At 41.1% G+C, this 21374-nt stretch overlaps 1 protein-coding gene across 14 annotated transcripts in view; it reads right to left on the bottom strand.

The window, feature by feature from the left end:
• The window catches only part of MTMR3 (myotubularin related protein 3), an 82877-nt gene that overhangs the window by 7646 nt on the left and 53857 nt on the right, over positions 1-21374 (bottom strand). For all 14 annotated transcript variants that reach the window (XM_055707624.1, XM_055707615.1, XM_055707645.1 and 11 more), the window contains 9 exons: positions 19878-19991; positions 13522-13727; positions 13178-13309; positions 11022-11133; positions 9684-9879; positions 7925-8110; positions 6382-6552; positions 4142-4287; positions 2063-3482 (listed from right to left, as the gene is read on the bottom strand). In XM_055707624.1, coding sequence (XP_055563599.1) covers positions 2063-3482; positions 4142-4287; positions 6382-6552; positions 7925-8110; positions 9684-9879; positions 11022-11133; positions 13178-13309; positions 13522-13727; positions 19878-19991 — 2683 coding nt within the window. The remainder of the gene's footprint in view (positions 1-2062; positions 3483-4141; positions 4288-6381; positions 6553-7924; positions 8111-9683; positions 9880-11021; positions 11134-13177; positions 13310-13521; positions 13728-19877; positions 19992-21374) is intronic.

Genomic DNA, 21374 nt, shown 5'->3' with positions numbered 1-21374 from the left:
AGCACAAAGTTCTGGCAACACTTTGGGTGATCAAACAAAAAAAGCTACTACCTGCGGCTCCAATTTCACAGTCACATTTCCTTTCCAAGATTGTTTCATTTTCAAAACTACTACTAGTAACACATACATCCTTTTGTTGGCAAAAATTCTGGAAAATACAAGCCAAATCACACATGGGGAAACTCAGAATCTGAGCCATATATATTCCATATATAGTTTTTTGGGGAATAATACTTCCTTAATATAGTCTATCCAGGTAGGGTTGTATTTTAACAGATTTAAAACTCAGCCAGCCTTTTAAATACATTAAAAATAACAAGAAATCTTGGGTTAATGTCTTTTTGTGCCCGAGGAATGGGCATCTCTGGAGCTCTGCAAGAAAACCTGTTACTCCCAAGCTGAGGCACAAACAGAAGGTAGAGAACAGATTCTTGAAAATGGTGAATTTTCTAGAGGCCAGCACGCTCTCGCATCCAGCCCTGCACTGCAGTTTGTGAAGGCCCTTAAAAGAATGGGAGTATAATCAATCAAGCCAACGCACCAAATTGCTCCAAGGAATCCCAAGGTTTTGCCCGTGACCCAATTGAAATGACACTGAGCTGAAATGGATGCCCAAAAGGGGCACTTCGTGCTGTCATCTCCAATGTGAATAGCCAAGAAGGCTCTGAGTATTTTTCACAACAAATGTACCTGGGACTATCCAGCACCTCTGCCACTTCTAACCAACATTAAACAAGCCAAAGTTGAAAACCTCCTGTACATTTTTTTTTTCAATTTCGCAGGCATATAAAACACGTTATGTGCACGTAGGAAAAGGAAAATTTTGATGAGTGTTATGTCAACCTCAGGAATGCTCTGCCCAGCATTCAAACCCACAGGATGATGCAAACTCTGTTTCAGAGATTCTAAGTCTCCTCACCTTCCTTTTCATGTTGCTTTTCTCCTCCTGTGCCTGCCTGCTTCCCCACATAGCTCTCCCCTCATCATTTATTGTACTTCGCTAATAATACTGGGCCATTGAAAACCCCAGTTTTGCAGCAATCCTGCTCAAAGGTCTCTACAGAACTGGGCTCCTGCTCGTTCTCCAAATTAGTGCTACATTCAAGCAACAGTATAAGGCCAGACTGCGTATCTTTTGACTTTTTATTATTAATTATTAGACAAAAGAGGAGGAGAAATTAGGTAAAAAAACAGGTAGGGGAGAAGCAACTTACAAATCCACCCAAGACATACAGAGTCACATAGAAAATCTGCTAGCTATTGAGATCTTGAACTTGGAATGACATGTATTTCATTCCCGATTTTAAAATTTCTTTTGCAACCGCAACTACATAGATAATTTCACTGCAGCAGAAATTAGCGTACTGTATTTGAATCACGCCTTAGACTCAAGTCTCTAATGACCTTAAACACTTCCAAGTAAAAGTGCAAAGAGTTTAAAAGCTCCCCTAAATTTCTTCATTTGTTGAGAAAAAACCCTCATTGACATAAGGCTATCACAAAACCTCTTAATTTATTCCAGTTAATGAGCCTTGAGTAGGCCAGCCATCTGAAAAGGGCATGGCTTGAGCTTCATGGTTTTGCACTAACAGAGCAGCCACTGCTGCATCTTACCCTAGGCATACAAAGCACCAAGTGATCAGTCCTATGCTACTGTCCCAATAAATGACCCATTCATATTCTCAGAAAAGTATCTTTGCCTGTTTTACTCTTGTTTTCGTATACAAAATTGCCCTTTTTTTTTTTTTAAAACAAGATGTTTAAATATGTGCAGGTATGTGTGAGTATGCTGCGAAACACCCATCTTGAAATAAAACTTTGGTACATGTATAGTCAAACCGGGATACAGTGAAAATTAGTCAACGTTAACTGCCATTTGCCATGTACTCAATCAGTTGTTTTCCCTCTTCAGAATGACCTTAAGAGTTCCATAAAAGCCTGCAAGGCCAAAAAAATAATCACTGCCTCACCAATGAACCAAGAGTTGACAATATGGTGAGATCCAGAACACGACTAACCAGCCCACTGTTGCCAGCAGTGGCCCAATTACCATTTCACTTACCACTTCGTCGCCGTAATCACCATTGAGGCGTAAGGAGCTATTCAGGAACTGGCTCTCCAACCGGCTCTTCAACTCTTGCACTTGCTTCTTCAAGGTCTCCACTTCTTGCTGATGGCCAGTTTCTATCTGGCGCAGGCGCTGCTGGATAACATCAGTGTAGACAGGCATCCCATCGTCATCCAGGTGGCTTCTGGCAGGCTGGTCTGGGCTGCTGGCTGCCTGCTGCTTACCAAGATGACTAAACATCCATTTCTGGTGCAAGCTCCTCAAGTGAAACTGTGCAGAACTACAGCTTGCGGTGGAGACCTGCCGGCTCAGAGAGGCTTTGATGTGACCGTCCTCTCCATTCACACAGTGTCCGTTTGTCGCATGGTATTTCTGGGTGATACCAAACCCTGCAGGCTTCTCTGTCATCTTGTTCTCAGGCTCCAGCTCTCCGTTACACACAATCTCGTCTTTAAGTTCGGCTAAAGGCAAGGCACAAGGGGAAGGCATCGGGATGTGTGTGTTGCTGCTACCAGAAGTCCTATGTACTTTTGTTCCCAGTTTTTGAAGTTCTAGCATGCTCTCCCCCTCTGGCCTATTTTCAATAGTTCGAGAAAGTTCATCAGCACTGTTGTTGATCAGGTAAGGTCTGTGGCAAGGGCCCTTAGGAACGAGCTCTTGCTTTGCTTCATTCTCTGTTAAGGTTTCCGTCGAACTTTCAATGTTGGATGTTCTTGCCTCGTGAGTGATTGTAAGAGGTAACGCAAGGCTGGCCTGTGCTGTGTTGTACAGGCTCTCTGCTTCTCCTTCGAGTTTGCTAACACCTTCTTCCTCCGTATTCTTGTGAGCATCTCTATTTACAAAGCCCTCCAAAGGAACAGTCTGTAGTCCTTTCACCTGAGGTAACTTCTGGATGGTGTTACCGAGATCAGTACGCTCGTCCTGTTGTCCTTTAAGCTCAGAAGCACCTTGTGAAACTGGATGTGGATTGGATGCTGGATTGTTCATTACAATACCTTTATCCGCCTCAGCCTTTTCAGAGAGGTCACTGACATACCCATGTAGACTTTCAGTTCTCTTCTCCTTACCCAGGGCAACCTCATCCCCTTTACCTACTGTCTCTAGGCTACCCTTTAAGTGCTCCTCCAGACCAACATCGTCTTTAGTGGCCTCTTGCAAAATGTTCTCCATCTGTCCCTCTGCCACACCAGCTGCAACAGAGAGTTCTGCTCCAACCGGAGCCCTGCCTTGCTTACTCAGGCTGTCTCCGTCAAACGGATCGTCCCCAGGGTTACCGAGGCTGCTCAGCTCCAGAGACCGACGGTGCTCTTGCCACTTTTCATTGAGGCTGGGGTCACTACTCCGTCGATTGGTTGTAGGCACACTGCTATCACAGGCTGTTGTCAGATTGTCAAACGATCTTGTCTTTGGTAACCTACAAAGGCACAAATAATCAGAATCCAAAGTTGGGGATTTTCAAAAAGCATTTAGCCGCTACAGTTTAAAAACTCCCCCCACAATTAGGACAGTAACAATCTGCTAACTAATGGACTTCTGTGAAGTATTATCTAGGAGCACATTTTGACCATCTGTAGTGCAGAGCTGCTTCAGTACTTTCTTTGTTTGCCATCAGGAAAATATGTTCCATCAGACTTCAGACATTCCCAGAATAATCCCTTTACCACAAAGCACAAATGCTTACAGTCTGGTCACACCTCCTAATTAACATCTGCTCAGAATCATCGTACAAAAAAAGCAAAGAAATAGTTATGCAACACAGAAAAAGCACTCAAATTCAAGACAATCAAATGAAACCTTATATTCCACAAGGGTATAAGGAATCCTGCAAGGCTATGCAATACCCAGAGCTTAATTCTATTTGATAATCTTCTGTTATGCTATCACCTCTGAAACATAACACCTTTCAAAACTGAAAGAATGACAGACTGCTTTCGGGTAGGTCAGTCAAACGGTCCCACAAACAAGCCTGTGAAAAATACTTCCCTCCCACCACAAGTATTCTCCTCTTTATATCCCACAATATTCTCTGTTGATCTTACTTTACAGGACGGGATTTCTGGGCTCTAGGCTCACCTGCCCAGAGGCTGATCTTCAGGGCTAGAGCCTGGAACAGGGTATGGGGCACAGGTGTCGTCAGCGGGTGTTGAGGGGGAAGAGCACGGCAGGTAAACAGCACTCCAGAGCATTAAATTACGCACATGGCACACTGGATACAGCACCTGAGAGGGGAGAGCACACAACGTTCAGAAGTGGTAAACTGCTTGCTCCCAGAATGCAGAGAAGTGTGCAGATCTGACTCTGGTAGTTTACTATTCCGGTCTGCAGCCGGGAGGCTTTGCTAGATCTCTAGATAACCCTGAAGGCCAGTGAGCAGCTATGGCATTTTTAATCAGCTACACTAGGATATATAATTAACTTCTCTTTCAGAGACAGGGGCATAACAATGCCGGCTTTCAGCTTCTTACGAATGAATTACTGCAACGCGCTCCGAGTGAATCTACACCTTAATAATGCTTCTGCGCAATTTAAACTGCTGAAGAATTCAGTGGCCCATTGTTAGCACAGAGATTTCCTCGTACTTTGTGATACACCATGCCATATGACAGCAGAACTAAGAACCTCCTTCTGCAGGCTCCAGTTCATCAAAGCTAACCCTATCTTTAATGGAAGCACTTTTATGTTAAAAATTAAGTACATGCAGAAATACTTTTCTGAAGAAGCAGCCTGCTCTTAAAAAGGGATTCCTTGACTCTGGAATATCTTTTCTGTTTCAGTTTAAAAAAAACTTGGGTCATTATCAATTCTACTCTTTTCCCAGGCAAATTCCCTGTGGAAAAGCAGGCAGTGGCAGACAAACAGTCAGGTTTCCCTGCCACTGAGCCGGGGGAGGGCTGTGGGGTGGCTTGGTTTGGCAGATGCTGCTCTTAAAACAGCTACGGTCTTATAACAGATGTGGCTACATCAGAGAGGCACCTTTTAAAGACTGAAGTAAAACCACAAAAATAAGAATACAAGACAGGAAATTGCCAAACTACAGACAAATTATCCTCATTAGCTTAGTACAGTATAGCGTAGTATTTACTGAGAACAGAGGCCAAGGCACTGAGACTGCATCTATACTGCAGGATATAGCATGTGAGGGCAGCCCAAGGACAGAGCCACTACCTGTCCACACAGCCCGCTTTAAGAGTGCTCTCTATGCTGTTCCTGGGCAAACCTGCTGGTATTTTCAGTGAAAACCTAGATGCATCCATAGCTTTAGAAGTCCTCCCAAGCTGTATTTATCTGCAGTGCCTCATGCCTTCAGCTATCACATCCACTCATGATGACAATGTCAGGTTGCAAAGTCTTGAAGGGCTCTCTCTGACGTTGCCTGTCGCAGTGACAAATGGGACCTGCACACAGACTGCACGTCCGGTGTCCAGGGGAGACAGACAGCCACAGAAGGCTGATGTGAATATACAATTAATCTTTTTTATATCAACTATAGACATAAACTCTTCCCTACTAAGCCAGGTTTTGGTTTTACTCTAAGGAACAATTAAGAGCCACATCTATCAATTGCAAAAACACTGCAGAACCTTTACAGTTCGATTTATGATATCTAGTACTTTTATAAACAAAAAGGGGTTTAAATATTTATAAAAGCCATTGCTGCCCTAATCATGGTGACATCTGATAACTGACTGCTCACATGCCCACCATCTGCATCCCTCAATGCCTCACATGACCTGTTATCAAATACACAAAAAAGTAACTGTAAGTCCCTTCCCAGAAGCTTCAGTGAGCTATTATTATGGAAGAGTCAAACTGAAAACGTGAAAAGTATTAAGAGAAATAAAGATATGCTACATAACTTGAGTTCTGTTTAGATTTAAGATTAATATAGACACAGTGTCTAGGTTTGTATGCAGTTTTATGACACTCCACTGACATAGCTTAGTTCTCTAGAAAAGTCTATTTGTCAAACACTGAAATGTTTTCTGTTACAAAAAATAAAGCAAAATATTTAGTTACAGAAAATGCATTTCCAGCATAGAGGAATTTCTGAGGTTGCATTTGACATTCCTCAAATACCAGCAAACTTAATGCAAGGCATAAAACATCAGAGTGTTCAAAGGTAAACATTGATGAGGTGAGCTGAGAACACTTTTCTGGAAATGCCTGGACTGTATTCATGATGACAGCTAAGCCGTTACGATGTCCCACCATTACAAGCCTGGGTATTTTCTAAAGACACACTTTGGAGAACATTGTACCTGGGAGCCCCTAAAGGGACTCGCCCCATGTGGTGGGGAACGCAGGATACATACAGATTCTGACTGGGAGGAGTAGAGCAGGTTTTTGAAGGCTTTGTTTGCTGCCCGCAGCAAAGACCAGACAGAACAGGTCCGTTCCTGAGTGTGTTTTTCTCCTCTCTCTTTCGCATTGTTGCACAGGAATGTACCAAAGAGGCAAGAGTAGGTGTGCTGCACCAATTTCACCTGCAGAGACCGATACAAATATCGTCATATGACAGAAGACATCAGCTTAATGTGAGACCCAACATTCAGGCTTAAGAAGCAATAAATCTTTCCTTCACAGGGCAATACACCCTCTTCCTAAAGGCTGATATACAAATCCACCTGGCATTTTTTGCATACCTCCTTACAAACTAACTGCACAAGAATTCAAGCATAACGGAATCTTTTAAAATCATAACTAAAAAAATTCAGGAAAAACCTGTAATATAAAGACAAAATATTTGTTCATAATCAAGCACAAAAGTCTTGCTGACTCAAACTCACAGCCCTGTAGGACAGGCAAAGAGGAAAATCACGATTCCTCTGTTCCAAAACATTAATGCAGCACAGAAACTCTGATCATTATTCACTCCATGCTTTGGTCCCAGTCTAACAAAATAGTTTAGTATGAACTTAAAGCATGTAACTCACTTCCACGGGATTATTCAGATGTTCAAGTGAATAAATAAAAAGTACTTCAATACTCTAATAAACTAGGGGATTTACTCTAAAAAGGCCAGAATACTAAAGGTACGTTCAGACACGGCTCTGGTAGGTTAGCAGCGTGCTGTGAAGCCAGTTATAACTTTATGTATCTCATTTCACAACTGAGCTAAGCTAGGACCATACATTTAATCAGTTACATGGCTGAGCTGGCAAGTGTTAATTCAAGTCAACCACAATCAGAAGAACGTGCTTTAAATCTCTTAGTGGATCAGAAACTTCATAAAAGCTTTTATTCTGCAGATTACTAGTCCTGCAGCCAGTGACTGCCACTTTCCCAGAGACCTGCCTTCTGGCCTTGAGAACTGATTTTGAGCATCCTACACAAATTTCTAATAGGACAGCTGTCCTCTTCAAATGAAAATAAACACGGCTCATATATCCTACATATTTTCAGCAAAGAAACAGAAAAAATGCATGGAAAGCTATAAGGGGCAGGTTGTTTTTAGGAGGAGTCTTCCATGTCAAAACAAGATCAAAGTAGGGGAAGTTTATACTGCCCGTAACTACGTTTTTTCTCATGCTGTGTGGATGCATTATACTGGAGTTACTTCAGCACCTCTTAGGTGAGACTATTAAGTCTGAATCATTTATTTATTTCTTTAAAGTCTAAAAGAAGTCCTTAAGGTCCTGCTTCTGTTTTACAAGTGCACAGACCTCAGGTCCCATAAAGTATACAAGTACTTTTGTCTACTGTATCTGGGCAGTTTTCCTGTTACCTTTATCAGGCTGCAGCATATCAGAGACAGATGGGAAAATCAGAACCCCCTTGAGGCTCTATAGTATGTTAGTACTCGGTACTGGTTTAGAAGTAGTCTATAAAACAGCAATCTCTCAAGCCACAACTCACAAGGAATGCTTCGTTAAACTCGAAAGAGCAAGGGAACTGCCTCTGGAGCTGATGGACGCAGTCCAGCCACTGTAAAAACACTGGGCAGCGCTCATTTAGGTCATCCGAATTCTCACCATGGCCACAGCGATCTGCAAACTTGTGGCCAAAATCCAGCCACTCCGTCTCCACTAGCACCTGGAAACCCTGCAGAAATGAAAGTACAAATGAAAAGTTCCTATTTTAGTTTTGGTCCAGTTTTCTAAGGTGGTTTGAGACTCATGGGAACCACTTTATTACCGTCTCCTCACTCATTCCTATTTCCCTTCAGTGCTGGCGTCATTACTCATCTTTACTGCTTTACCAAATGCCTCTGTGTTCTAAAATGCTGCACAATGAAATTCGGACACATAAATTTCCAACCTACATGGAACAGGAAAGGGAATTAGGCAGGTTAGGTCCTCAGCAACTTGCAAGCAAGATGCCGATATGAGACCTATCTTGGCCAGGCAGGGGCAAGTAGGAATTTCATCTCAATCAAAACCGCCCGGATCATGGTAACCCAGCATTTGGACTGGAGAGGGAATCGTAAAGCCCTCCTTTGAAAATTATGGACGGATATGTCTGCCATAAAAGAAAGCAATTAATCCACAACAGGACATCCATGCTCTGAGAGAGTGCTTGCCTGTGTGTACACCAAGCATAGCCCAGTAACAAGGCTGATTAAAGGTTGACTTGCGTGATTTCTCATGCAAACAAAAGGGCAAAGAACATTTCAAAACAGTGACTAGCACAGAGCACCTGAATGCAACACCTCATCTTACAGGACCAAAAAGTCATCACAGGTTAGGAAAGTTTTGATTCTTAGTGGAAGGAGAAATTGTAGAACATACTTAAGTCAATGGCTGTAACTAGAGCAAAAATAACAGCTGAGAGCTGAAAAGCTTGAAACGTCAAATGCTGAAGACTCATTTTCCTAAACATTTCAGCAGTGACAAGAAGGAAGGCAAAGGGTGTGTGCCGGAGAACTCTGCACTTTGAACAGGAATGACTGCACTTTCAGGAGGGACCAGGAAGCAGTCCAGTGCCAAGGACAGCGCAGTATGTTTTGACCTGATGGATGCCAACTTCTAGAACTCATGAAAAAGGATCTGAAAAGTTTCCACAATTTCATCCAAAAGGCATTGCTACAGCTTAAACTTCTGGTCCTCTCCTCATGTGTCTGAGGCTTTAAGCAGCAGTTTACAGCACTGTGTTCAGACATATGCTTCTGTTCTAGACAACAAAGGCATCTTGCATGTGGGGCTGGCAGAAAGAATCCAGCCATCACATATCACAATGCTGAAAAGTCATGGGGGGGGCGGAAATTCAGGCTGAAAACCCAAGAGAAATATAACTAAGTGACAGAGGACAACGAAAATCTGAAACTGGAAAAATATGCAGTTGGGAAATCTAGAAAATAGAAAGGCTTTGTATCAAAAGTTGGCTGCGAAACTGCAATGGTGTAATGGAAACTGCAACATGTAGCACTCTACTACATATTCCTAAGTTAAATATGGGAAGCATACACCATGACTGCAGTTACAGCAAAGGAGGAAAATATAATCTGCTCTTGAGTTACAGCCCATATTTACACCTATATGTAACTGTATCTGCAGACTACTGTTGGTAAACTCCTGGTAGCTTTGGTGCCTTTTCTAGTGGAAAAAAAACTGAAATAACTTATAGGCAGACTTCCTCAGAAAAGGACCCAAACTTGCTAACTACCTCACGCACTAACCTCTGTGGTCCTGTAATACGGATCCAGCAGCAGTTTGGCCAGCGCCACTATCTGGGGGGTTCGGTCCCAGCCATCTGAGCAATGCACCAAGACTGGTCGCTGGTCTCTGTCCACGGCATGAACTACGAGTAGTGCAGATTTCAGAAGCACAGATAAGTGCTGCAGCCATTTGGTACTTTCCAGAGCTGATAACCAACTAGAAGAAAACAAGGGAAGACAGTTTTTGCTCTTTTAAAATGCTTTCAGGTTTGGCTCTTTGAATTTACCAAGTCAAAGCTCCTATTTTAGTAAGCTGTGAATGCCATTCCTCAGTATGTGTCTCTTATGCCTTGCTAATACTTCCTCAGATTTGTAAGAAACAAAGCCATGCTGTCCATCTAAGGAACAGCCAGTCTCTGGCATGCGTTTTGACGCATAAGACTTGCAAAAAGCTTAAATAACATTTTCCCAGACAAGAGCATAACACATCACCAGCAACGGACAATGCAAGCACTACTGGGTAATCATTGCTTGCAGCAGCCTCTACTGTCTCCTGCCCTCTGAGCTGAGGATCCAGAATACTCAGCAGTCCCACCACCGCTGGCGTATCTTGGGACTCTGCCATATGCTTCTGACAGCTCTGTGCTTCAATGAAACACAGAACTTGAGGTGCCTTTGAAATCTCCTGAATCTCAACTATTCCCAGGCTTTACAAGGTGTGCTGTAGGTATCTTAAGAATCTCTGCCCTCTGAAGACCTACATATCCAGTTTAGTAAGGGTGGCCATTCTGGATCTACTTCAAAACCATGAAAGACACTTAGCAGCAAATTCAAAACAGGGAAGTGGTAGGGGAAACAGGACTGGCACAACTACAGCGTCTCACTGAAGACTCAGCCTCAGAAGCCCCTGAGATGACGGGCCACTAGAGGCTAGTTATCCCATAGCATTGGAGGGCAATGAAACATGTCTCCTGAAACGATGCTATGAGCGTGTGAAGTACATGGAACACCACTAGAATTTTCTGAAGGAGGGCCAAGCTGTAAAGGTTACAGAAGTGGCAATAACAAGAAAGCTTAAGTGCTGGCTTTGAAGCCCACCAGAAAGTAGTAGCATCTAGTACCGAAACTCAAGGCTACATTATAATCTCAGATTTCATTTTCTAGGTTCACTTCAATGATAATAAACAATGACCAACTTTAGCTCAAATTCCATGGAAATGAAAAAATATAGCTTAGCATTATTACACAGGAAAGTTACCAAGGGAAAACACACTGAATTTCAGTTTACAAATCAGCAGCAAAAGAATGCAGTTGCAGAAACATGTAAACAAAGGCAAAAACCACCAAACATCCACTTACTTTCCTGGATCTGGCATTTGCGTGCAGAGCAAACGTAGCGACTGAAAGCTCTTCCGGATAGAATGGATGTTTGCCATCCCCATGAACACTACTTCACAGTTTGGATAATATTCTGCAAGGAAACATCAAGAAAAAAAAGGGAAGAAACTCAAAACTACACCAAGTTTAAATTCTAAAAGAAGCTTTTTCAAAAAAACAAAGCACTGTTGCTGTGGACAGATTAAATAATTTGTTTACGAATATTCTGTAAGAAGAAACTAGTACTTGGGAGTTTGGTAGGTATTCCAGACATTACAACACAGCATAGCAAAACAGGAAAGAGTTAGCAAAGTGTTTGTGTATTTATTTTCAATGTTTCACTTCACATTACAAAAAGCAGAGTACAAACCTATGGGAACAGTGATATTGCTGTGCTCCAAGGTAAAGAATGTTTTTAATGAGCAAGAAACATCCTACACGACTGTGAATCTTAAAAATATTTAAATGATAATTTATGGATGTTCTTAAATTTGATGTATCTTTTTATATAAGTTATATATTCTATTCTCTAACCATTCAAAAAGGCTGAAAGGTTACTTCATTCACTGCTTTATTTTGAGTTTTTCTGTTACGAGGAATAAGCACCACACGTGTGAGAAACATTCAAAGCTCAGGAAAACAGAATTACTGAGCCTGCCTTCAGATATTGCTATGGGATGTACTCAAGCAACTCTGCTCTACTGAGGGGGCCTGTATCTGTACGGACAGGGTCTGCTAGTCAGAGGGAGGCATCTAAGAAGATGCAGAAAAATATTAATTCAACTGTCTTTCCCAGATTCAGTTTTCCTCTTTCCTGATGCTTCTGTCTGTACAAAAATGCTGACATGATAGCTAAAATGACCTTTTCTACACAAGAAAAAAAAAAATAAATCAGAATTCAGAATATAGGATACTGAGTGCTCACACAAGAAAATGCAGTAGTCTCTTAAAAGAGCATGTTTTATATAATTTGATTTCTTAACTGTTATAAGCCCAGCAAATTCTGGCCCAAACCAGAACATTCTGCTAGTGACGGACTATGTAACGCCAGTCAGAAGTGACTGACAGCATCAGACAATTTAGGCATTTTTTGAGGTCTTTTTACTAAATATATGTAATATACAAAATAAATCACAACATAAATGAGATATTTTTATACAGAGAGAATGAAACAAACTTGGCAATACCTGGAGAAAACCTATCAGTAAAAAGGAAGCATTTAATGCAGGTCAAACTTATTGAAGGCGACAAGCTGTTTGGAAATTTTCTACAAAGAATTCAAGAACCAATATATAGGAAGAAAATTGAACTTCCTATATACTCTGCTTTTCTGTTTTGATGTTCTACTCCCTGATGAGTAGTAGTTTTGAGGTTTCAAATGTAAAATTAATCTCTTCTTACTGGTGGCTACATATCAAAGTGCAGCCTATTGCAGCAAAGACTGAAACAAGACTATATGGTCAAAATAGCTTTCATTATCTTACCTATAGTTCTTCTATCTGGTATATTTTTCTAGACTCTCCACCCATGGAATTTTAACAGGCTGCATTCATATCCAATAGTGACCATAAAATAATATCTTGTTTATAATACCAACAATTTACAAGTGCCAAAGAACACAGAAAGTGGTAATTACAAATGCAAGATTAATCAGGATTTCAGTTGCTTTGGGTCATCATATAAATGCTGAAAAATGTTTCAGCTTTAGAAAAACTGCTGAAAAGTTGTACTCTGCACAACTATTCTAGACTATTATTATCCTCTACAGTTAGTGGATTTTTACAAGTTTGTTCAGTATTTTTTTAGACATTAGCACACTGGACACCTTTGTCTCGTTCTAGTTTACATATTTGACTCAGCAGGGGAAAGCTAATCAGCATATTCCACACAGTTCAGCATTTACTGAACACTGTTACCAGCTGGTTTTATGCTCTGAGAAACAGACTTAATTAGCTAAACCTGTCCTTTTGAAGGGCTGAGCGATAGCTGCAATGATCCAGAACTTTCATACAGATGAATAGTACTTGCCTCCACGCAGTCTGTTAAATATGCAGTACACAGGAGTGTATCAGTGTAATTATATATTAAGTTAATCAAAAGGATTTGTTCAAATAAGACTGAGAAGATACAGTGCTTACCTGGGCACTCACAGCCTCCACCTTTGGCTCTGTTTGCCACAGCTGCTGCATAAGAACGTGCGTCTAAGATCAAAAGCTTCTGAGGCTGTATGGCCAAACTCTCTGCTCCTGAAGCATTAGAGATTGAGGAATCTGGGGAAGAGGATATGAAACCGATGAGCAAATAAAAGGAAACTTCTGAAACTGTTTACAACAACGATGCACTCAAGTCCCACAGTGCATATGCAGAAACTGGAGAATGTCTGATTAAATACGAAGGATTGAATCTGTTACAGTACCTAGAAGAGATTAGGTTTTTATATAAAGCTATGCCCTTTACAGAAAAATAACAGTGACAAACTTACCAAATTCCACATCAGAGAGGTCCCCTCCATTGGGGAAATCTCTGGAACAATTTCCGTTCATTAATTTGTTACTGTTGGACCTTGAATCTGAGGCACAGGCTTTGGCTACAGACTGGACAAGGTGTTCATCATCTGCATTCCTCCAGCCCCACCAACTGACCTCGGGCTGTCCACAGCGGGAAATAACTGCTCCGTTGCTCTGGTGCCTGAAAAAGAAATGAATAAAAAGCACAGCAGTGCATAACTTGAAAAATCAGGATGAAAAATACAAAGGGCATGAAAAAATTAAATGATGCACTCCAGTAGTTTAATTCCTGCCAGGTACCTCTCTATCGTTCAGCAATTATCCTCAACCTGTGATTCACTGGCAATGCATTCCACGTGCTTCCCTTCAAAACGCTGACTGTGACCACACAGACACAGAGGTAAAAGTCAAAGCAAAGGTCAGTAAGAGAAAACAAAGCATTTTCTTGCTCAATATTGTTGCCTGTTGGCCAGTGAAAGCTGGGGAACATTTTGGAACAGCACACACGCTGCAGAACCATACCTAGAAGCCATCGCATTTTAGTTAGTTTCACTAGCTAAAAGGAAAAAAGCCTTTCGCATCTCAGGATGTTAAACATCTGCAGTTTGGTATTTGTGTCTGTTGGAAAGGAGTAGCTCTGCCATCCCCTTTTCAGTGGCTTCTCCTCTACGTGTGGGCCTTCTCTATCTCCCTTCCTGACATCTTTGGGTCGTGTTTAGTCTGCTGCCTCTCAAATGCACATCGCACCTAGCAGAAAAGGACCAAGGAGCTGATGAAGAGCGACAGCAGCTCTTACATGTAAGCACCAGTGTGATGCCAGGCTGGTAAATAACAAAGTCCACAAGCAAGTACCTACTGACACCTAAGCGGCATCGAAATATTGTTTATTAACAGAATATTTGTATTCTAAAATATTATATAAATTTGCAAGCATACTGATAAAACTTCAGAGCACTGGCCACTGGAGTACAGAGATGAGTCTACCAATAAAAAAATGTCAGGGAGGTAACTTGAACATAGCTATCTCCTTCTGGGGAGTAACATTAAAAAAAACAAAACTCCAAAAAAAAGCCAAGCCCAAATAAACATTTTTTTAAATGGCTGAAGAGTTACTAGTTATTTCCTTAAATTGGACCTAGCTTCTTCTACTACATATAAAGAACAGATCTGAAATAATTAAAACTTATCCAAACCACTGAAGACACTCTGAAAAAGATTTAAAAACTCTTCCCCTACATTCTGGTTGTTTTTTTTTTTAATTAAAAAAAAATTACTGAAACATGTTATCCCTGTAATTTCACTTACTGCAGCTATGCTGGCATATCCCACTGCTGCCAACAGAAACATCATTCCCCACTCACTGAAGTGTTTACACCTAGCATTAACAACGTTCTCCTTGACCTTCACCAGCAGTATCCCGAACCCAGAGGACCTCAGCCATGGCACAAAAAGCCACCCAACTGTTGGTATGAAGAGCTGCTGGTGGAGTGGCCAAAGCAAAAGACACAACTTGTCTCAGGTCACACGGCAAGTCAATGATGCTGAGGAATGTGGCGCCTAGAATTGTTTACTCCCTGCCTCATGTCCTGTCTGAAATATCCTACCACTTGTCCACAAAGTTCTCCCCTATGTAAATGGCCTGCAGATACACATACATCCCTTTAAGCAAAGCCAGTGCTGTTCTTGCCCAGGAGTCCCACTGGAACCTTGTATTTATAAAGCAGGCACATGCCAACTATCGTTCCTATATGTTACGATGCAGCAAAGGATTTTAGAGTCTTCCTGCAGACAAACCGGCTATCTCATCTTTATGTCAACCAAGGGTTGTTTAACTCCCTCTACTCTAGCAATGGCACAGAATGGTGAGGCTGAGCCAAATCTTTAAGCAAATTTAGACATCTGAATTGGGACAATCCCCAACAGGAAGAAAGCCCATCCAAACCTACAAATCTTAACTTTTTTCTCCTCTCACCACTCTAATAAATGTTTACGGAGGTGTGACAAGCTGGTTTGTAACTTGTCAGAGCTGTCAAGCCCCACCAGGTGCTGAGCAGCACCCCTCGGCAGTGTCACTGCAGGGCACAGCAGCAGGCGGCAGCAGCTGCCTCGTGCTACTCATTCAAAAGCAGCACTTCTATCAGGTTAAGGCTCCTTCTTACAAAAATTTTAAAATTATAAAATAGGCCATGATATGGTATTTTAAGTATCTTTCGTAGCCCTTTTGTAATTGTTTCATATAAAATTCCTCCACTGAGAGGAAGCAACTGACACGCTGCATTAACTAAACCAAAGGAAAAGTAATCTGAATGCCATGGCACTTTAACCAGGTGCCAGCCAACTGCATGCAAAGGAAAATTTATTTCTGCTGAAATGAATAGCCTTCCAGAAACAGCTCTACGAATATAAAATTAGTTCAGAAAAAAATGCCAATCATTGAAAGGCCACCTAGTTCCCTGCTACGCTTGCACAAACAACAAAAGAAAATAAAACATCATTATACATGTAAGAAACCTATTTTGAACACTCAGATAAGCTCATTTATTTTTCCATATGTTCTCCCAGACTTCATTACCACCCGCCTGCAGAATCATTTTCACAGGTTCATAAACAGTCATATTTTCATCTCCATGTTCTTACCTCCCATTTATACCACAAATAATAAAGAATCATTAGGCCAAAAGTTGAGTTCATTGATAGCTGTGAAGCCCTAACACTCCTAAGCCTGCACAAATATGCAATTTTCAGATGTACCAGCAGAAATCGGCAAACAATTCTATTTACGGTAATGTTGGAGGCCTGAGGAATCACACTCATTCCAACTGGACTGGCCATGGGAACAAAAAATAGCAAATAGTTTAAGTGTGATTTCGAGGTCCCTAGAGACAGAGCTGGGGATAAGATGCTGTCACTCAGATCTCAGTAACCAAAAAGATTAAAAAAAAATTAAAGCGAACCCTCCACTGCAAACTTCCTAACCCTCCAGAGACAAAGCAACATGCAGCCTCCCTACAGAAACTAAATCACCATTACATAACTATAAAACATTGTATAACTGTAGGATGTATGGTACACCTCTGCACATGCTTAATCTTCCTTGTGTTAAAGCAGCCTTTTGAGTAACAATAAATCCACGAGGTCCTTGCAATTACAAAGACAGGGAGGACTAACGGAGGTTTGAATAGCTCCTCCCAAAGCATTACTTAACTACTAGTGCTTGCAACTAAAAAAACCAGTTGCTGCAGTTCATAAATATCATTCAGCATGTATGGTACATAGCAATTTTCTGTTTCCCTTTGCTCCCCGTGCTGGCAAAAATGCTCCTGGCATGGGTAATCACCTTCAGTAGTCAGCAAGACAAAAAGACACCTTCAACACAGCTAATATCCAAGTAGGTTCTCACACGTTTAGGACACTGCACAATGTATGAAGTCCTCTCTATCACCTTTCCACAAAATCCAAAAATTATTCTCCCTAACACTGACTTTCTGGGACCAGGGTATGTAAGCTACAAAAGCCATGTTACAGGGCAGATTTATCTACATAAATATGTGCCTAGATTGTAAAAAAACTGGAAGCACAGAAAGCTTGCAGCAGCTGGGTTTGAGATTTTTCTAGAAATCTGATCACAGAATAGAAGCAATGCTCCTGACAGTCCAATCTCAACTGAGTATTTCTGAAGCTTGCTTCTGAATTCAGCCCGCTCCACTTTTCAGCCTGTGCATACTGTCATAGCTCTTGAATGCTTCACAAGAGCAGACAATGAGGTTTTTGTTGCCAAGTGTCTGTGTCTCTGGTCTTGCCCTGTCCCAGTGTTCAGTATCTGAGACAAGTTATTGGACAAGTTTTAAAAAAATCATTATTTCTTCCTCCCCTTGAGGTAAAACAAAAAAAGCAGATTTTAAAAATGTGATCAATAATAAAACTAATAGTCCCAAAATCATCTTCAACCGAAAAAATGCGGAATGAACTTTTGTCCCTTTACTCCTCCAAAAGTAAGAAAAAAGATATTTTTATGGCAACATATATACAGAGAAAACTATACATGGTTTTCCAATCATACGGATCATCAACCACTAGCTGATGTGAGTTCTATTACAGCACAGAATGATGAACTGGTTGTCTTGAAAAATCTATTGATATATGTCAAGATAAGGAAAAAAACCCGAACAAAAAAAAGAGAAAAAATTTTCTCCCACTGATTTTAAGATTACAAATGAAAAACTATGTGGTGATTTAACATACATAGTGTCATCAGAACTGCAGAAAATGGAATGCCAGGGATTAAAGAATTTCAGTCTATGAGGTCTTTTGAACATTTAAATCACTTTCCCATAAATCCTGCAGAACACAGGCTATACCCAAGAATGCAAAGGAAGGGATTTCCTTCTCCTGTATAGTGCTGACAGAAGGAGGGATGCTTCCCCGTGTTAAGTGTGCTTGCAGTGAGGCGTCCCCCAGTTCTGTGGTGACTGCATAAAAGGCACAAAGTGGCCTGAAATGCAGTGTTCAAAGTTGAACACAAAACCATATATAAATACACCATGCTCTTTCATACACATATATATAAAACATACATACTTCTATGTACTACCATAATAAAACACCTTAAGTCTTAAAAAGATTAGTATATGCTGGAAAGCATTCCTCCCCGCCCCCCAAGCTGAACAGGATGGAGCAATTCCTTAACTACGAAGAAAGAGACTACACTAACCCCTTCATTATTCAGAAGAAAAAGAAGAAAAGATAGAAGGATTTAAAGATAATGGTCTGCTGCCACAAGCTCATTTGTTTGTTCTGCTTTCATAGAACAAGAACTCTTAAGCTAGGTAAATAATGTTTTGTGGCCTACTCTTAACTCTTGCACACTTGCTCCTCCAACCCAGGCTGTGTGAATTTGTAACTTTACTGTGCTCTAAATTTAGCTTGCTGCTCTGAGAACAGCTTTTCCTTCCTGTTTAGAAGGAATGGGTGGCTAGGCAGACTTAATGGAATTATCAGTATTCACCATCTTTTAAATCTCTTTGTCATCTGATTTTTTAAAGAGATTTAAAACATTTATGGGAGGATAACTACACCAGGAAAGTGGCCAAGGTATTAAGTGACAGATTCCAGAATATCTGGAAAAGACAGAAGCTTAAATATATTTCTTACTAAAGAAGGTGCCAAAACCCAGTATCTCAGAAAAGCAATTTTGTTGTGAAGAACTTCTGGACTCAATCTGAGGAAGAGACTGTCTGATTAAAACTACCTGAAATATGTAGATACAGCCAACACATACATTCCTTTTTGATTTGAGGTTTTATCTCCTGTAAATAACTTTGGTATTTGTCCTTGTTTATACTGCAGTCTGATTATTAGCCAGATGAGAATGAGAAAAAAACCCAAAGGAGTACCTAGCCAGAGATACCACTTACCATTTCTTCACCTGTGTTATGTCTTCATCTTACATTTATTAGTTTTCATATTAAAAAAAAAAAGAAAATCAATCTTAACTGAGGTGACTGCCCTAGGAATCCTTTGTAGGAGATGCAAATCCTGGGTGGTCCTACAATATGTGTTTGGAATTAAAACCATTACTCCCGCTGAAGAGTGAATGTGTAGTAGGTCTGCCTTACCTCATTTATGGCTTGACAAGGGCCAGTATGTGATGCTGCCTCACGCATTCTGGGAGTTTTCAATAGGTATAAACCAATACACATATAGGTAGCAAATGTAGAGACAAAGAAACCAGGCCATCAGGCCGAACAGGTCATGCTTTGCTGTCAGTTAAATGTAGGTCTGAACATTTTCTCCTACAAGGGCCCCCTTGCCATCCTTGTTTGATATCTAAACGCTTAGGGTGGTTTGTGTTTTGTTCTGAGGTCCTGTTCTCTACACTCCTTCTGGGATCCTTCTGGAGTGGAAGAGCAGGACCTCACCCCAGACAGAGTCCCAGGGTTGATCAGCTTGATTACTCCTCCACCAGGCAGCACAGAGGGGACTGTGCTTGATGTCGTTGCATCCTCCCAGCCTGGTTCTCCAACTCTGCCCTAGCAGGTCCTGGGCCTTCAGGCAGCATCCATCCACATCATGTTAAACAAGCAAAAAATACAGCAAGATACAAGCCAGACCTCTCTTTACCTTGAATAAATTATTAAAATATTATTTTACAATGTCTTTAACACCTGTGCTAAAGTCTGTCAGGCTCAGCGAGGGGGCATCTGGTGCCCAGAAGAGCCTGAGCATCTTTCATTACAAGCCAAGATTCCCAGTTACAACTTACTTAAGCTTTTATTTGCTAGAACACCGCATTCACAGCCTGGTGAAAATGTTCCACCTGTAAGAGCCTCACCTGTACACAACAGCAGGGATACGCTTCCAGGACCGAAAGCTTGCCACACTCTCTAGCTCTTTATCCGTGATCCAAGCAGGAACTATGATTTCCTGGGGGTAACTACCACACAGCCTGTGAGAAAAGTGGTGCAAAGGGTTGAAAGTAAGTGATACAGAGCAGTTACTTCCCAGAGGATACATACCAATAAGCAGTATAAGCAACCTGAGTTCATCTCAGCGAACTGCCATTTTGTTAATTCCCATTTCAGTGTACTCCTCCTTCGCACATACAAAAAGCACCGTGAACACTGTGGTGCATAAATGCATTTCAGAATTACAAGATTCAAGCTGGTTTCTCAGGAAATTTGCACATAGGCAATTTTTAACTCCAGATGCTCAAATAAACTGGACCACATTAAAGAAATTCCATGTCTCTCCATGCTAAAGAATGAGCCACTTCATTTCTGGGTCACAACACAGAGAAGCAGAGCAATCCTGGCCCATTGGATTCAACACAGAAAACTTGTGTAAGTGTGGAAAAAGTACACTGGCTAATCCACCCTCACTGAAGGCAAGAATCGGAGTGCACTGGCTTATGCTTGACTGGAACTTTCTTCTACTAAATGCACCTCCTACTCCACAAGTTAACTAATAAAGCCATGACTGCCAGTAAGAACAGCGCAAGCAGTCAGTAGTGACTGCAATATACTGCTGAATCATAAACTAGTTCATCCCCAGTCCATCCCCTTAAAGAGATGCATTTACTGCGCAAGGACAGAAATGAACACATGTCTAAGACCACTCTATTCAGAAAAAAATACAGCACTCATCCTGAAAAAATGCTCTTTTCTCAAGTGCTGGCCACAAGAAGGAAAGGAGTAGTTTGTGTCATTCTGCTTCCATATTCCATATAATACTAAAGTAAAAAAAGCTTTAAATATGTAAGGGATAGCTATTTTTATTTCCACAGATTTTGAGAGCAAGACAGATAGCTGGTGTCACTGCAAGAGAACTACCAGCTGCAAGTTATTATCCTACAAAGACAGCAATGAAACATGTTTCATCACAAAGTGTTACTGCTGGTTTTGCTCTTATTCGGATTAGGGATGAGCCAGTACACCCTGTCCTACCAAGCATGAACAGAACATCACCATCCTCTGCTCCAGCAGCCTGAGAAAAGGAAATTTACCTAAGCTTTCAGGACCACAGAAAGCATCTTATTTTCAGGATCTACAAGCTTAACTTTTCCAAACCAACTTTAAGACAAGTCTTTGTCATAAGATAGAAAATAAGACACAATAAAAAAATGTTTTTTAAAAGTTCAAACTCTGCTCTTTGCTCAAGTTTCCCTTTCTTCCTTCAGAATGCTTATTCTCTAAGAAGTCTTCCAGCAAGCACACCAAAATCTGGTTATTTCTAAGCCTACAAAAATTGTAGCAGCTAATAAAATATTAACTACTACTTTAAAAGCCCATTTTTTCCTATAAAACAACAAAACTCATAACTCTAATTGTCC

The sequence above is a fragment of the Falco cherrug genome, chromosome 1 (genome assembly GCF_023634085.1).
Source record: "Falco cherrug isolate bFalChe1 chromosome 1, bFalChe1.pri, whole genome shotgun sequence".
Lineage (NCBI taxonomy): Eukaryota > Metazoa > Chordata > Aves > Falconiformes > Falconidae > Falco > Falco cherrug.
Note: the sequence above shows the minus strand (reverse complement) of the source record. Positions and strands in the feature narration are given on the sequence as shown.